Source organism: Triturus cristatus, chromosome 1_2 (genome assembly GCF_964204655.1).
Source record: "Triturus cristatus chromosome 1_2, aTriCri1.1, whole genome shotgun sequence".
NCBI lineage: Eukaryota > Metazoa > Chordata > Amphibia > Caudata > Salamandridae > Triturus > Triturus cristatus.
In genome coordinates this window covers 89,052,107-89,070,788 of record NC_140580.1, presented here as the reverse complement: position 1 = coordinate 89,070,788, position 18,682 = coordinate 89,052,107, and the positions used below count along the sequence as shown (strand labels likewise).

The window sequence follows — 18,682 nt, the reverse complement described above, 5'->3', positions numbered from 1 at the left end:
AGAGGTAACAGATAATGTTTTGAATGGATGCGTCTAGCGGGTTAATGTCATTGTTGTTGCAGTAAATGACAAACCTCTTCCATTTGGCCGCATAGCAAGCTCTGGTAGTGGGTCTCCTGGCCTCCTTGATGATCTCCATACAGTCAGGTGGCAGGTTTAGGTAGCCAAACTCTAAGACCTCAGGAGCCAGATTGCCAGGTTCAGCTGTTGCGGATCTGGGTGCTGAATTTCGCCATGGTTCTGCGTTTGATGTGGCACCACGGAAAGTTCTAGAAAGGTGGTGTACCATGGCTGGCGCGCCCATGTGGGAGCAACTAGGATGAGTGTCAGTGAGTGCTGTCGCAGTTTGCGTGCTACCAGCGGTATTAATGGTGCTGGGGGAAAAGCGTACGCAAATCTGCCGGACCAGTTCATCCATATCGCATTGCCCTGCGACTGTGGATGTGGGAACCTGGCGGCAAAGCTTCGTCATTTTGCGTTTTCGCTTGTGGCGAATAGGTCTATTTCTGGATGACCCCACTGTTGGAAGTACGGTTGGAGAACGGACGGATGTAGCTCCCACTCGTGCATCTGGTGGCTGTGTCTGCTGAGCAGATCCGCCATCTGGTTGTCCTTGCCGGGGAGGTATTCCGCCATGAGGAATATGTTCCTCTGAATGGCCCACTTCCACATGCTCTGAGCCAGATGAGACAACTGTGGAGAAGGTGTTCCTCCCTGCTTCTGTATGTAGTACATGGCAGTCATGTCCGTTCGGATCAACACGACTTTGTTGCACAAGTGTACTTTCAATGCCTTCATGGCTAGGAAGATTGCCATCAGTTCCAGAAGGTTGATGTGCATCTTCTTTTGTTGTGTCGTCCATAGTCCCTGCACTGTGTAATTGAGTACATAAGCTCCCCATCCCTGGAGAGAGGCGTCCGCCATCAGTATTATTTGTGGAACAGGCTCTTGGAACGGTCGGCCCTTGCAAAGGTTTTGTGGATTCCACCAATGCAGAGAGTTGTATGCCCGACCGCTCACCAACACTAGGTCTTTTAATTCCCCGTGAGCCTGATTCCATTGACGTGCCAAGCACTCCTGAAGCGGGCACATATGTAGTCTCGCGTGCGGGACTATGAAAATGCAGGAGGCCATCATGCCTATCAACTGCATGAACACCCGCGCAGGAAGGGAGTGTTGAGGTTTGAACTTTGAGATCAGCAGTTGCATGCTGTTGATCCTCACCAAATTTAGCTGAGCTGTGGCTGCCAGAGTGTTTATGGTCGTGCCCAGGTACTGTCGTACGTGTGCGGGTTGGAGATGTGATTTTGGGTAATTTAGTGAGAATCCCAGACTGTGAAGGAGGGGAATGGTGAGAGACATGTGGCTGGCGCATTGCTGGGCCGACTTTGCTTGAACAAGCCAGTCGTCCAGGTAAGGGTAGACGTGAATGTGTTGTCTCCGTATATGTGCAGCCACTGTAGCTAGGCACTTGGTGAAAACCCTGGGTGCTGTTGTCACTCCGAAGGGGAGAACTTTGAATTGATAGTGCTGTTCCTGAATAGTGAACCTGAGATATTTCCTGTGTGATGGGTGTATGGGTATGTGGAAGTACGCATCTTTGAGGTCTAGTGTGACTAGGAAGTCTCCCTGGCTGAGCAGCGGGAGAACCTGCTGTAGGGTGAGCATATGGAAATGCTCTGAGAGAATGTAGTGGTTGAGGGGTCTCAGGTCTAGTATAGGTCTGAGTGACCCGTCCTTTTTTGGGATTACGAAGTACAGAGAGTACACCCCTGTCCCCTGCTGGTTGACGGGCACGACCTCTATTGCACCTTTTTGCAGCATACTTAGCACTTCCTGCTGCAATAATGCTAAGTGCTCTACGGACATAGGACGGTGCTTTGGTGGTATGTTGGGTGGAGTGGAGGTTAATTCGAGACAGTAACCGTGTTGGATAATGTCCCTGACCCACCTGTCTGTGGTGATGGTTTTCCACGTGGACAGGAACCGCTGGAGTCTCCCCCCGACAGGTGTTATGTGGTCGGGGGGAAGGGAGAGGGCGTCACTGTTTGTTTTTGGGGGAGGACCTGGTGTTGCCGTAACCACGTCCCCTGCCCTTGGTGCTGGAGCCACGATATCCACCTCTGTTGGTTTTATCGTAGGTACTCTGTGTGCCCCCTTTAGTGTATTGCTGCTGTGACCCCTGGCCTCTAGCTGCTCCTCTATTCCCGGGGCGACGAAAGGAGCCACTACGAAATTGCTGCGTCTGCAGAGCCCCCCATTGACTTCGCAGTGTCAGTGTCTTTTTTTATTTTTTCGAGGGTAGTGTCAACTTCGGGTCCGAATAAGTAGTCGTGGTTGACTGGCTGATTTAGGATGTTGTTTTGAATCTCTGGTTTGAATCCTGAGATTCTCAACCATGCGTGTCGCCGTAACATGACGCTGGTGTTAATTGCCCTAGCTGCTGTATCGGCAGCATCCAGGGCGCACTTAATGGATGCGTTGGTAAGGAGCTGTCCCTCTCTGATGAGGAGCTCCGCTGCCTCTTTGTATTCATCTGGCAGATGCTGGAGTAGTGATTCTAGCGTGTCATAGTGTGAACGATCATAACGGGCCAGGAGTGCCTGTGTATTGGCAATGCGCCAGATGTTTGCTGCTTGAGCTGCAATTCTTTTGCCTGAGGTCTCCAGCACTTTGGACTCCTTGTCTGGGGGAGGAGCATCACCTGTCGTTTGCGAATGGGCTCGTTTGCGAGCGTTAGCAACTACCATGGAGTCCAGAGGTAACTGACCTCTAATGTACATAGGATCTCCGGGCGCAGGCTTGTATTTTTTTTCAATCCTGGGGTTTAGCACCCGTGCCCTGGTTGTTTCTTTGAAAATGTCATTTGCAGGTTTGAGAACTCCTTTTAACATGGGCAGAGTTTTGACAGTTCTTTCGGAGGAGGCGAAAGTGTCCACTAAGAAGTCTTCTTCAACAGTGTCAGAATGGAGTTGTACTCCATGATTGGCGGCAGCACGTTCTATGAGGGCATTGAAGGCAGCAGTGTCCTCAGTGGGAGATGTTTTGGCGCTGTAAAGCTGCGTGTCCTGGGTATCTGGCGCGGTACCCTGGTCTGTAGGGTCATCCCATGCCTGATCTGGGTCCTGCTGCTCATCAGGATCGACATCCCCAGGGTAGGTGATATCATCGCCCATGTAGTCCTCCACTGCGTCCGTTTCTGAAGGCGCAGGAGAAAAGGACTGGGGATCCTGATAGGAGGTTTGCAAGCATTCATAAAGAACTGGTTCCGACTCCGCTGGCAATTTGTGCTTCAGAGGTATTCTGTAGGAGTCCAAGCCCCTCTCTGGCGTGATCTTCCGCTTGCGGAGCATCAGTCTACCAGTGTTGGCGTCGATGAATTGTGGCTGTGAAGGCTCAGAATGTGTGTGTCCAGTAGACGGGGACTGTGTCTGGTGGACACGTGTTCGGATCTCGAACATCTTCGGCGCCGTGGATGGTGGCAAACCAAAAGTGATGTTGGTTGGTGCCGAGGGAGCTTTTGGAGCCTTGTTCGTGTCGGGGCCCGACGTGGATCGGAGGGCTGCCCGTTCCCTGATGCGTTGCAACGACGCCGCGACTTGTCGCACTGAGAACGCCGAAGGTTCTTTGGAGGCGGTTGGCACCGTGGAGGTAGGCGTCGACTGCTTTGGAGCCACGGGGTCATCGATCCGAAGACAGGTATCAACGGTCGGAGTCGACGACTTGGCGTGTGCCGCTGTCTTGGACGTCGACTCAGATGGAGCGGCCATTTTGACTTTGGTGGTCGGGGCCGACTGCTTCGGTGCCAGAGGCCGAGGCGCTTTTGGGGGACCGAGGGCCTTTTTCTTCGGGTCAGTACCGATATCCGCTGCAGTGAGTTCGGCGCCGAAATCCCTTTTACTGCGTTCGGAGCTGACGGCCTTTGCTGGCGTCGAAGGAGTGGAGGTCTTCGAGCCGATCACGGCCAGTTTCACTTTTGGTTTCGGTGGAACTGGTGCGACGATTGGTTTCGGTTTCGTTGAAGGGAATCCAGTCGTCTTTGGCAATAATGGCTCGTGCGGGATGTTCGAGGCCGGGCCCGAAGAACTTTGGGATTGATCTCGGGTAAGGCCCGGAGGCGATCCCACGATCTGAGCCGTAGAATGACGCACTTGGACGTCCTCCGTATCGACGGGTGGGCCTGGCTCTTCGCTAGAGCTATCTTCTTCGGCCCCAAAGGCCTCATCGTAGTCTCCTACCTCGTCGATGACTTCTTCCCTTTGAAAAAGCACTTCATCGTCGTCTTCCGATCGGGAATCGTGTTCGGAAGCGGGGCTGGAGTTTACTTCTTCCACGCTCTCTGCGTCCTCATCCTCGGTGCTGAAGATGTTGGCCGGGGCAGGCGCCGATTGCTGCGCTTCTAATCTCGCCGCCCGTCGATTCCGGAGAGTCTTCTTCAATCGGAATCGGGCACAGGCCATACATTTCGACTCATCGTGATCGGGTGAGAGACATTTGTTGCATACCGGGTGGACGTCGATGTGTGGGTATTTTGCGTGGCATAAAGGACACCGTTTGAATGCGGTCCTCGATTCCATCGTCGATGGAAGTCCGATGTTCGGATCAAACGGATCCGAAAGGCTGGAAGAAGTTTCTAAACTAATCAAGAAAGCAGTCGATACCGAACGGGAACAGTACCGACGAAAACTAAAAGGCCTTTTGGCCTTAAACTGAATTTTCCTAACTTGAGCTAAGATAAGCACATCCGAACCCAATGGCGGAAAAAAATAATCTAAGGATGGAGAGGATGCCCATGCGCACTGTGGTCCAGGGGAGGAGTCACCTATCTCGTGATACTTCGAAGACTCTTCCAGGACAACAAGGTGCAAACATCCAGACCCAACACTAGGCGGCGATCTATGCACAGATATGAATTCAGCAGCCCACATGCCTCGAACCTGGGCATTATGCTGGCATATACTTCGCTATTGATAGTACAGTAGGCCAGGCTGTGCAGCCAACCCTGTAAGGTAGGTGTGGATTTGCGGCCCCAATATATTGCTCTCTCTCTTTTCGCCAAGGCATCTACAAACTTAGATTCTTTGTCTGGGGGAGGTGCATCACATATGTTTGTGAACTAGCCCTTTTGCAAGCATTGGACACTACTAGGGAATCGAGAGGTAATTGTCCTGTGATTAACACGGGTCAGATGGAGAAGGTTTAAATACGTGCTTGCACAGGGTCTTTGAAGATGTCATCTGCATGCCTCATCATGCCCTTTAACATAGGGAGTGTTTGACTTGACCTGTGTGTGGACCAAAGTGTTTCAAATAAAAAGTCTTCTTCTAAGGGCTCTTTATGTAAGGCCACCCCATGATACTCTACTGCTATAGCAATAAGTTCTTGATAGCCATGTTATCATCTGGTGGTGATGAGTGTCTTCTTCATCAGTATCATCCCCTTGAGGCTGTGAATGTGGAGATCCGAGGTGTTATGTGTAAGGGATCTGGTAACTCTGGAGAAGATGGAGATGGAGGGGCTAGTCGAGGAATTTTATCTGCAGGGTCCTCTGAAAGAAGTTTGTGTTCGACTGTTGTCTTAGCAGAAATATATCCTGTATCAGGATGGATATAAAGCCTCTTTTATTTAGGATCCAATTTAGCCTGGAGAACGTCTAAAATTGGTTCGGGAGGCTCAGATAGACTGTCTTTTGATTTCGGAACTGAAATGGTTTTGCTTTTGTGAACAGAAGGTTTCGGCTCCGAGGCAGGTTTAGGTTTCGGAGCAGAGTGTTTCGGCTCCGAACCAGATTGGTCTTGGGAACCGGAGGGTTTTGGATCCAAAGATGATTTTGGCCGTCCATCCCGAGCCGGAAGGCTTGACTGTTTGTTTCGGTGCCGAGCCAGGAGGTGGGGCGTCGGAAACATTGTCTCAGTGCCAACCTTGGCCCGAAGGCAGAGGTGGTGCCATAGCCTTATGTTTTTATGGAAAATATTTTGGGGGCAAGGGGTTGTCGGTACTCAGGCACCCTGCCCAGGATGCAAGCCGATCTCAAGTTCAGAATCCGACTCTGGAACAGAGATGGCCTCTTCTGCCGCGGACGCTTTGACGTCTTCATGCTTGGATTCTTCGCCGAAGATATCCGGAGTGTGTTGAATGCTTTGGTGTTGCATTTCTCGTTGTTGAGCCCAACGATCGCATAGAGTTTTCGTTGACTGAAAAGACTTAAAGGCGTCGCAGTCTTCTTCCTTGTGCTCCGGTGAGAGGCACAAGTTACAAACTTGATGTAGATCAGTGCGAGGGTACTTATTGCGGCACTGAGGATAGAATTGGAATGGAGTTCGTTCCATCAGCGGAAAGGGTAGACTGACACGGCTAGGCCAGAAGGCCACCCCGATGTGTCCGATGGAAGAGAGAGTGTTTCCTGGTCGATTCGATAACTGGGGAACAGGGAAACGCGTTTGAGAACAATACTGTCGAGGTTAGAGTGGATTGCGCACAGAGGGGAACCCGAACAACGGGTTAGAACCGGAGCGCAGCAATACACATCCGAAACCGATGGCGGAAAAAAACAATATAACAATGGAGTCAATGCCCATGTGCACTATCAACAAACGGGGGAGTCACCTTACCTTGTGACTGGAAAGACTTCTTCGAAGAAAAACAACTTACAAACATCCAGACCCAACACTAGATGGCAGGAGTATGCAAAGCATGTGTATCCACAGCACACATGCCTCAAACTATTTGTTTTGCTTTGATTGTTTATTGTGAAACCTATTTTATATTCCCACAATTTATTTTTATTTTTTGTTTTCATACACTTAGCAAACTATGTGAATTTCACAAACCTGCAAAACTATAACAAAAACAAAACTCAAACTGTGCAGAGGAAATGCTTTGTAACATTTGTATCCCATTACTACCATACTGAAAATAAACACTACAAGTAACCTTGCCTTCCCATTCAGTACCTGACTAGTGTTTCAACTCCTGCTATTTAATATTCCAATACATTCCTTAGAGTGTTAAGAAATATTAGCTAGCCAATTCCTCCTGTGAGTGATCTTTACCTGCTTCACTACACACTTCTAAACACATTTAAATCAGACTACCATTGATTCGCTGAGACAGCCTTAGGAGTACTGAATGGTTGTATGACGGAACCACGCATGCAATTATATCGCAAGCCTTAACAACGCGGTCTTTACCACGACCGCGTTTTTATCACGAAAGCTTTTATAACGAATTTTGTGTAAATGCATGATTGATAAAGGCATATGCGTGGAACATCTGTACAGAATAGCTCTAGCTCACCTTCATTTTCCTCTTTCTGACCTCTCTGCTGCGTCCCGAACAGTTGACTATACAACTAATCACTCCACATATCTCTGTATCACTGGCCCAACTCACTTTGGAATCAGACTTCCCAACTCAATAGTGCTAGCAGTTTAGGGTTTCCCAAAGGATCAGTCTGGGTTCGCTCATCAGTTTCATCTACACAACTGCTAGCGGACATCTCCACTCATTGCTATGTGGATGACAAAATATTTTTTTCTTAACACCTTTCACATCCATCTCAACTCTAAACTACAACCTTTAGCTGTCTACAGTCATCGAACACTGAACAGACTTGTGCTCCTAGAAGAAGCAACTCATTCAAGACCTCACTGAGGCCCTTGGGATACCAGACTATTCTGCACCTGTGCCAGAAACATAGGCATACAATTTATTAAAGTCACAAGGATTGATTCATTTATTGTTATCAATGCAAAAGCGGTCAGATTATAAAAGGCCAATGCACATGAATGTTGTTTAATGAGCCCTTTCCAGGCCAACAAAATAACAAAGTCATAAAAACAGGTGATTACTTCAAACGTCTACTAGTGGGGCTTCCAAAGCATTTGGCCTTCCAACACACATTCATCAAGGTTGTCAACCATGCCAGCCAGACATTATTTAACTTCCCCCATCATGCACAAATATTTCCCCCAAAGACATTAAGCAGCCTGGTACTCAGCTATAAGAAGGATTAGTCACAAACCACCCACTTTAGTGTTAAAGGTATTAACGGCACATCAAGAATCAGCCTCCTGACACCTGTGGCATTATCCTCCCCAACACATCTGCATTGCTCAGCTGGCTATAATCTGTTAAAAAACCATCCTAGTCTTCGTCAAAACACATGATCTTGAACCTGCTTGCATGTATTTCACTGAATGCTCTTCAACATCAAGCAATCTCCTTCAAACCGACACTCAAAGGTTGCCTCAATATCCACTGATTTTGCCCACTTCCACATCTTTACAAGCAGGTGTTACCCTCAAACCCATGTAAATATGCTCTTCATATGAACTGCTTCATATGTAAACATGCTCCGTGTGTGAAGCCTTTGTCCACGTACTCATTGCCCATTTCCACTATATTGCAGCTGCTCATTTGCTAGACACCACCCCACTAACTATTACCACATACAGCACTTTGTTCTTATGTGCGCACTATCATTAGAAGAATTACTAACATAAATAAGCCAATAAAATACAAAATTGGAAACATAACTCAGAAGTAAAATACCACACACAGCACTAATGATTTAGAAAAGGGCACAAACCACTCTAAGTCGAATCTGGCATAACTATACAGTAGTGACAGCTGGAAAACATTGGAAGTGGCAGGTCGCAAACACTTTTCTCTATTTCAGCCAAGCACAAGAGTGACCTCAGCGAGCCCAACTTTCCCTAGAAAGGTTCCAGGGAGAGCACAAGCTGCCAGTAAGTAGCTCATAGCCGTGAAGCCATTGATTAATACAATGGGTATAGAACTTAGTGCAACCTCTTCCTGTAACCAGCAGGAGACAGTGACACTTGGCATTAAAAACCTTGAACAAAACCGAATGGCAATATCCCACTCCACGAGAAAGCGCGCAAGAGAGAGCAAATAGTGATGCGCCTACCTGGTGGCGATCCCAGCCATTTGTTACCACAAGTGCCATCTGGCGGTTGCCATGGAATGCAGGTTACCTCTAGCACAATAATTATAATTTCTGGGCTATAACGGGCCACCTCTGGCATAATGGTTATCCTTCTCAGCATTTTGCAGGCAACCTTGGAAAATCATGGCCACTCCTATCATGAATTAACCTCTGATATATAATGCTGGCCATCCTTGACATAATGCAAGTTGCCTGGAATTAGGTTGTCCTTTGCGACAAAATTGTACCATTTTTCATAGAATGTGGGCACCCTTGTACCAACTGCGGACACGCTTGGCTTTCTGGTGCGCAGCATTGACATACTGATTGAGGTCTTGATATAATGGGGAACATCCATTTCATTACTATGCATGGCCCCAGTACAACAGCGGTATAACACTTTGGGAATTTTCCCTGGCATATTGAGGGCATCCACCATATTTTCGTATCCATACCAGGTATAATCGAAACCCACTTTAAATATGATGTGGCAAACCCCTGACCCAACAATGGTGTTATTGATATAGTGTGGACATATTTTGTACTGTAGTGTTCGGTCCCAGCACAATTATGAATATTGAGGGGAGCCTCCATGTTCTAGCTTCAAGTTTATTTCATTAATTTGATTTTGCCAAATTAGATTATGCAATAAAAGAAAATAAGATGAGCGAAGAGAGAAGATTGTAAAAAAATGTAAACGTTTTCTTAGTCTAAGAGATTGTTATACAGTCTCATACTCCAGTAGCTAGTGAACTCTTCACAAAAAAGTGAAGCTTAGGTATATACGAAACACTTTCTCCATCATCTCATCAAAATGTCTTACGATTTTCCCGAATCCACAACATAATCTTATATACACACATTTCATTATAAAACATGTTACTGGTTACACACTTCAACTCTCCAATACTCTTAAATAAGGGTGTAACAAGTATATACACCCCTGAATAAGTGCATCACAAAATAAAATCACATGCAACGAAGACTGACTTTTTTCTTGACATAGAGGGCATATTATTTAGAGTTATTCTAGGTCTTCCACACACACTTAATCTACTAGAAAGGGCAGCTGACCTGGTCTTAGCTACATTATCCACCACCTATTTTCTTGGGATTGGATATTGACAATGTATCATTTAGGTGGTCTAGGCATATTGTTAACTATTCGTTCATATTTTGTGTACTATTGACATTCAGAAGGATCACTTTTATGACTTTCTTCATTGCTCCTCGTCTGATTCTATTCTTCCCTGGTAAATAACCTAAAGCTGGCCATTATGTGGTGCATTTACTTTCGGGGAAAGATACATTTCAATTTGGAATATCGGAATGCACTGGAGTGCATTGCAAGATACTCTTTTGCCTGTGTGCTACAGAGTGCCTTGTTTGCAGAGAGAATGAGATACCAGTAAGTTAAAACTCTTACTTAACTTTTAAAACATGACATGTTAGTCCTTATTCTAGTCAAATAGCAAAGCTAGGTGTCCCATGACCCAGCATCACCCAATTTGTCCAAATCAACATTAACTTGAGTTTGGATTTGTTAAGATCTTAACGCTTTAACATATCCGTCCCACAGAGTAACAGGCTTACAATTTCGAACTCATACCTTTCTTTCAGCATTTCCATAGATTTATGGCAAAGACATGCATCTCATTTGTTTAGTGCTACTGCAACCACTCAACTCAATCAAATGTCTGTGTTAACATGATAGCTGAAGGAAAGATTAGTGAAAAACATTACCCTGCTTAGCAGTACTTTTTTACTTTCTGTAATAGAGAGCTATCCAAGTTTGACGCAAACTTCTGCCTCGTCAGCCTCTAAATATCAATACTTTAGTCTCACTTTTACTAATGTTTAAATAATTTAGTTTATAATATGGACTACATTTTTCTAAGGTGTGAATAAAATTAAGCAGGATGGTATGAAACCTACACTTTGAATTACATCCTGGTGCAACTAAGGGTGAAACACCATACATTTTCTAAGACTTTGGTGGCATCAGAAACAGATTGAAAATAAAGAGAGACGGCAGAATGCAGCCTTTTACTAGCCCATTCAGTGTCTGTTCTGTTATTGAAAGTTCATGTCGATCCACAAGGCAAATTTGTGCTTATGAATCCGTGTGGAATTTGATTATATGCCACAGCAAAGGTACAGGGATTACCCGTGCCAGCATGTTAATCCACAGGGCTTTCCTATCAAGTAAAGCAAAGACTGTGGCCAGATCTACATACGTTTGGAGTATTTTACTGGGAGTAATTTCAGGAGTTAAAATCTATACACCATTGAGAGATTAGTCCCAAAACTGGATTTCATTTTTGGTAATAGGGAAAACAACTCCTCAAGTTTGATTAATAGGTGTTTGGTGTAGATTTTACTAGAAGTATCTGTGTATTCTGTAGTTGTTAGGTTGACGTCAGTCATCTTTCTTTAAAATCCTTTTTCAGAATTCTGAAATGGTGTTGTAGGATTCCACTGGATAATGTTTCTAACACAGTTACCCAAAGTTCTGGGTGGAGCTTCCTCATATTAGCCGAAATCCCACCAGACCTGTGTGTGCTAGATGATTTTGAAGCTCTAATGAAAGCAGTCAGCTGGGGGACATGGGTTGATTTAGAAGGAGTATTTTTGTCTATTGCTCCCTCAATTACTAGGTTTTCTGGTGTTTCATTTAAATTCTTTCTGGGTATTTTTTTAGTTTGTATATTGTGGTTAGGTACTCAACCCAGACTTTTTGCTCAGCTGGTAATGGAGTTAACCTTTTTCTAGTGACTATGGTGTCCATCTTTTTCCAAAAGCTTTCGAACTTTAGTGCCCTTAACACCATTATCAAGCCTGTTCACAATCTTTCTCAGTCTATTCTTAATATGCTTAAATGTACTTCTGTGCTGAATTCTGCATTTTATTACATCTAGTCCCTACAGTTAAGCAATACTCTTACTTTCATTTTATCCAAGTTCTGCTCGCTATTTTTTTTCTCAAGCATGGCCCCTTGCTGTGTATTATACATTATAGTGCACACCCTTGGCATTAATGGTGGCCCTGGCATCAAGGTGGCCATTCTTGAAATATTATAGGCATCCTTGGTATTAACGGTGGCCATCTGAGGAAGATTTTGTCCATATGATATAGCTGTCAGTAACTGTAGTTAATGGAAATGACACAGAAGGGGTCTAAAATTAAAAATGCATATTTTGACAAAAAACAATTGTTCTTTAGAAAATGATGAGTTTTGTTTGGAACAACTGAGCTTTTTTTAAACCGAAAAGCAGTATGTGAAAGCTGTGTGTTTTTAATAAATTGATATGATGTTGGCGAAAAAATTAATGCATTCCCAACAAAAAAAGTCAAACTGATTTTTTTATGGCAATTCTTGTGGAGGAGAGGAAACTTACTGCTGAAGTAATTTCTTTGATGTCAAGGGGTAATTTGCAGCTTTATTTCCCAAAACTCAGCACACATCTTGTTAAATATTCGAAGATTGGATGTCTGTCAGATCACACATGATGACTATTTGATCATGGTCTTATTTCTTTCCAAGAATGTTCTAGGTAGCAAGTCCATCATCTCTCACTTGCAAACCAACTGACCTAGTGTCGTTATTAATATATAAACTGGGACATGCTAAAGTGAGAAAGAAGATGCTACGTTTTTCTGTTTTTGTAATTTCTTTCACCATTCCTGAGCAGTACGCAGTTCCTGAATAAGTCAGTGGCAACTATTATGATCCACCTTGCACCTCAACTCGGACAGACATAAATGCACTCACATTTGCACAATCACACATACTTCCTCACTTACACACAACAATGCTCTGCTTCCTACTTACCTGCTGAGCAACACTGGTGACTCCCAGGCTTGGCGATATGAGGATATTCTTCATATTCAGGGTTGCCACCGGTTGGCACCTTTCTCTCAGGGGCAGTAGCTAATAGCTGGTGATTGGAGAAAGGAGATTCGGAACAAGATACTACCTCAGCCAGATGAATCTTCACGCATGTGCAGGAGGCTCCTCTACTCTGTGCTGTCAAGACTGAAGCATAGTGGCAAGCGGCATGATACGCTGTTTACTCAGAATACTCAACATGGGCCGTCAAATAAATGGTAGGGTGCTGCTTGAACTCCTGCATAGTGGGGTCGCCACATATACAGGAACAAGGGAGCAGTAGGTAAGATATGCAGGACCCTCAAATGGGGTTAAAAACATCTTAGACAATAAATAATTTAATAGTATCAAGATTTGACCTCTGAGGTTATGGCATGCAGGCTGGCCTCAGTCTGCTGCTGTTACTGACTGATACAGCAGTACTTTCGTAAAAAAAGGTAGTTGTAAAGGAGATACGATGAGACAGCTCCAGATTCAGGCCTACCTGTGCTGGCATGGCCCGCAGTTCCTCTGTGCTGTTCTTCTTTCTCTGTCTCTCAACCCTCTGTCGCACCACTGGTGGGTCCATTTTAAAAGTTCCCAACCTAAAGAGAAACAAAAATTACTGTGACTTTTTCCACTTACACGTATGGTGTTCAGTTTGAGCTGCCACCCAAGAACAAGGATGGTATAGTCCAAAAACTATATACCAAAACAGACACGTTCTGAGAGGCTTACCCATGAGAGTAAAGAAAAATGGGGAATTGTTGGGGCATTTAGTCAGTGAGGTGTACATTAGCAGACCTTGTTGGCATCCGCTCAGGCTATAAAAGAGAAACATCAATTCCTTCAATAAGAAACTATATTTTACATTAAGACCAGTAAGGTCTTGGTACAAATCCGAACAGTAGTTTTTTAGAAATTTGTAAATTGGTGTTGGAAAAATGATTTTGGTTAGCATTAAACTGAGCCAATCTGTCAATCGGGCTTAGAAAGAGGGATATTTGGAAAGGCAGTCCTCAGCGGACCATGAACTCCGGTTCTTGGATCATCGCCTACCCATATTTATTTAGAAAAAAAAAAAAAAATCAGATCGGCCGGATTTCTTTTCGTCTCCTGTCTTATGTTTTGGGTTTGTGAAGGTTTCCGATTGATTGATTGGTCGAAAATTTAACAAAAGTGTTAGGGCATCCATTGTAGGACACAGGGATTTTGGACCCTTGTCCTGAAGAACAAAATTGAAGCGGTTTTAAGATGACAGTGTCTTCTGATTTTCCCTAGCTCAGGTGGAGGTGGGCCAAAGGTATTATTATTTTTTATGTAGATGTTTTTGCAGTGAGATTTACAATTGACCTTACATCCTCATATGCACAAAACATGAAAGCCATGTGGTTAGCAAAGGGCTGCCAACAAGCAGCACTGTCACACAACATACCATGCCCTAAAACGCATCACAGCATAATTACCTACCAGGATTGTGAATCATGTTAGGAGGACACTTTACTACTGATTAACATGAACAATTGACCACACAATCCAAAGAAAAGATTGGAAGGGTCCTTTTGGCGCACCCACCCATACACAAAAGGAACTAAAAAGATCTTCAGATCGAACACAATTTACTGTCCTGCTAATAAACAATCCAGTTCTAAACTAAATATCATAACATACTCTCTGCTAACCTCATAATCATGTGCCAACATGCACAAGAGATCGATGGCCTCCCCAGATTACTGCAAAAGGGGGCCCAATGCTATTGTAATGGTGGTTGTTGATATACAAATAACATGAAATAGTAGGATTACGGTTTGCTCCAGACACACGTCTATGGTCAGCCCACCCAGAGCAGCTCACCAATCCGAAAATGTATTTTCCGGTACAAGGACAACTATACTTCACAGTAAAAGTCGATTCACTCACAAACTAGCTCCCAACATATCAGAAATAGCCCTTCACTTGACTGTGAGAATCATTAAAATACTGCACTTTCCCCAAACCCTAGATAGTTTCAAGAAAAGTACTATGTGAGAGACAATTTAGTAAATTGTGTGAGTCAGCAAAACTTGTAACATTTATTGCAGGATTACAACACCACTAATAGAGAAGCATCCCCTGCGCCATCAGCTAAGTAAAGAAAAAAAAACAGATGGGTTTCATTCACTATTAATTATTCCTGTCAAATAACACAAATAAAGGTATTGCGATTGGCCTGTCTTCCATCTCTAGAAGAAGCAATCCACCTCCTAAGTAAGCCTTTGTATATAAATCGTTTGCACCAGGAAGTCATTTAATTTGCACTCTTTCTTGGCATTTCTGCCCATTACCCTCTTAAAAGGGAACCTGAAGAAAAAATGCTTTCCATATGCAGTCAATTTATTTTTCTATAGGAAGATTAATTTTAAAGTCTTCGTGGTGTAAAGAACAGATCCAGAATCAGATCCAGAATCTGCAGGTGTGTCTGAATAAATAATCGTTTGATGACCTAAACTAAAATTACTTAAAAAAATAAAAAAAATTGAGTTCAGGTGAATATTCCAAAAATAGCCTATTTTCGATAAAAGTTGGTCTGCAAATCAATATGCTCAATTTTAATCCATTTGAGAGGAGGCTATCCTTCAACACTATGCCCCACTTTGAGAGTACCCTACTCTACGCAAACTCTTACCAAGCTGTGCACTTACATGTAGTGAAATGCTGGTGCCCTTCGGAAGTGTTTCTCCGCTTCTTTGCCCAGTTTCTGCCAGGCGTCACTTGGTAGAAATCCCCCCGATAAGCCTTCATCTTCACTGTCAGATCCATCACCTCCTTTCCCTCCGCTTTCCAGACGGTTCAGACCCATGAACTTCAACTTCAAATGAAAACAGGATGAGGAGAGAAATAAAAACATTTACACCGTGTAAGCCAATGGAGAAACCAAACTATTTGTTGCCTACTAAGAGTGCAAACATAGAAGTGAACAGACAGAGTTTCATGCCTCTTTTCAAGTCTTGCCTGGCATTATGTAATCAATACGCTTTTGAAAGGGGACTTGAAGCCCCGTCCATCTTTTTAATTGGGTAGCGTCATCTTCCATGAGATACGCTGGCTTCTGATTGTCAAGGAGGCTTCTTAGTCCCTCCTTGTTGCCGCCTTGTCCACTTTTGGCCCCGCCTACCGGGACTGGATCGTTTACTTGCGGCGGTACACACTGTCTTTTAATTCCTGGGTAAGCACTTTTTTTTTTAACCATCCGTGTATGGTCTTTTAACACTGCAGTAGCTTCAATAGGCATAATGGCCGCCATGTTATTTTGTCACTTGTTTGATGGCCTGGCAGGTTTCTGGAACAGGCGTACAACCTGCTGCGATCCTCGGGTGCCGATTTCAAGGTGCAAGCCCCGGCCCACGGCTACACCTCCTTCGCGGCCCAAGCCATTTCCTCAGCCCGCTTCGACTCGTCAGACCGCTAAAACGTTTTTTTTTTAAAAACATTAAATAATGTCACCCGCGCGTCTTGTTTTACCCACCTTTCCCCCTCTCCTCGCTCACTCCATAGATTATGCCGGTGCGCTCAGCACACAAACAAATTATATAGTCTAAGACTCTGTTTAATAGCGTGCCACCCGCAAGTGCTCCCTCTGCAGCAATCAGTGTCTAATCCACCATCACTGCTGACAGACGCAGCCCCCCCTGGTGCTCCGCTCCTGTGCCGGGTTCCCGAATCCTCTAAGCGGATCCCTAATCCCAGCATGCTCTGGTTGAGTTGCCTGCAGTGCAGTGCTTCCTGCTCCTGTATGCTGGAGATGATTTTACCATTTGCTCTGCATAATCCGGATTTATTTGCTCTTGTGTTCTCTTCAAGGGTGCTGTGGCATTTGGCGCGGTCCCTCGGGATTCCCCTCTCGACTTCAAACGTTAAGCAAAAGGTATAACTATTACAATACCCCCTGAAATAACAGAGCCAATGGTTGGAGCTACAGAGACTCTTTGGTGCTAAGGAGGCAACTGGAAGCCCACGGCACAGCGAGATGGCACAACAGAGCTTCCGGCTTCAGGCTCAACAGGCACGTGAGTAAACGTAATATTGATTTGTCATACAGAACACAGCAGACTAAATGGTGTCCAACTCTTAAATAATAGATGTTATTACTGCCCAAATCAATTATACCCATGATATCGACCTCTGAAGCCTGGAAGGCCGAATCAATCCTGCTGGGATTCTTTTTTTAAACATTAAACAATGTCGCCCGCGCGTCTTGTTTTACCCGCCTTTCCCCCTCTCCTCGCTTACTCTATAGATTATAACAGAACAAAGCCAAAATACTAGACCGGCCGTGCCTGGGACTTTGTTTTGCTATGGTCACAATTAACTTGTTGACATAGTGACTAAAAAGCAATTGACCCCTGGTGCGGTCGCCAGCGTAGATGTCCCGCTCCTAAAATGTAAGCTGAGCTCATGCCTCTTCGGCCACGTGAATCCACTGAGACTAGTGTTGCCTTTAATAACGAAACTGCAAGCATGTTAATCCCAGCTTCCTATGTATTTCGAAGCCTTCTGACTCGTTTCCGGTGTGGGGGACGCATGCAAGCCTGGCCGGGCAGCTGTACCTTATCTTGGGCCATCAGGCTTACACTGCAGGCACCCCCACCAATCCCCCAAACCCGCATGTCAGAGCAGTGTGGTCAAGGATCACTGCATTCCAGGTAAGGTGAGCAAATGTTTGCATTTGGAGAATGTGAGGCTGATTTGTATAAAGTTATCCTGCAATGTAACATCATGAAAAGAGAAGCGAGTTTGTAATTAAAAGTCCACTTGTTACTGATGAAGCACCATGAGTTCCTAATAAAGAGTGTTTATGACAGAAAGTTGACCGGCATTTCATAAAAAAAAAAAAAAAGAAATATTGCTCTTTTAATAATGGTACACACGCCGGATGTACTTGCAGCAAGTATTGTACTTATGTTCATGCATTAGCATGGTGTCCTGATTCCAGCTGGGCTTGCATATCAGAATAGTCAGTTTCAGTTTTGCTTTATATTGGTTTGTTTTTATCTGTTAAGATTCTTGTAGATGTTCACTTTCATTTTTAGAGAAACACATTTAAATTTGGGTTCGCCAGTGTAACAGTGCCAGCGTGTTAGACCTGTCAGCCCTTTGGGTGGTCCCTCCTCATCATTATTTATTTTGTCCCACTTTTGCCTCAAACCCGGTTTGAATTTTTCCTTTTTGGGAACCACCAGACTTTTTAGTGTTGCTGCAGATTCAGGGAGCCATTTTATCTACCCCTGAAACTTCTGTCTGAGGGCCTGGAGCACAAAATGGTGGCCACCTGTGACATCACCAGCATCCACTGGAACCTACCAGCACCTTCCAGAACATTCCAGAACTCTGTGACAGTTGGAGGCGGTTTAGAATGTTGGGAGGTTAAGACAGAGTGTTGGCAGTTGGAGCTGGCAGTTGGCACCTGACTGGTGAAGAGAGAGCAGCACAACAGTGAAGGAGGAAGGAGTGAAGCAGCAGGGGTGGAAACTTGTGCCTGGAGTGGGGTCCATAAACCCACCCTTGATACTAGTCCCTACTGATGGATCCCAGCCTGTAGCCCTGTGTGGGAAGAAGCCAGAAAAACTCATCCTAAGGACCTGGACAGCAGGAACAGGCCTTAGAAGCAGAAAGCAGCAAGATCCTGACCTGGAAACTTGTTTCCCTGGAGTCCGGCGTCGAGTAGCCTAAGACCTGGAGCCCGAGGTGGAGAAGCGGCGCTGACTGAAGAAGCAGACGTCGTACCCGGAGCCGCCTGAGGTCGTGAGAGGGTGCCGACGGAGGTCGTGAGGAATACCAAAGGTCGAGGAGGAAGTTAACCGAGGTCGAGTGAGCGGCGTCATCGG

The 18,682-nt window shown here is 45.0% G+C and overlaps 1 protein-coding gene across 4 annotated transcripts in view; it reads right to left on the bottom strand.

Moving 5' to 3' along the window:
* NSMCE4A (NSE4A component of SMC5/6 complex) overlaps window positions 1-18,682 on the bottom strand; it is a 165,872-nt gene that overhangs the window by 98,872 nt on the left and 48,318 nt on the right. For all 4 annotated transcript variants that reach the window (XR_014960674.1, XM_085602645.1, XM_085602634.1 and 1 more), the window contains exons 4-5: window positions 15,500-15,666; window positions 13,324-13,423 (exon numbers count right to left, since the gene is read on the bottom strand). Coding sequence is in view for 3 of the 4 variants with exons in the window: in XM_085602645.1 (XP_085458771.1) it covers window positions 13,324-13,423; window positions 15,500-15,666 (267 nt within the window). In the remaining variant the exon portion in view is untranslated. The remainder of the gene's footprint in view (window positions 1-13,323; window positions 13,424-15,499; window positions 15,667-18,682) is intronic.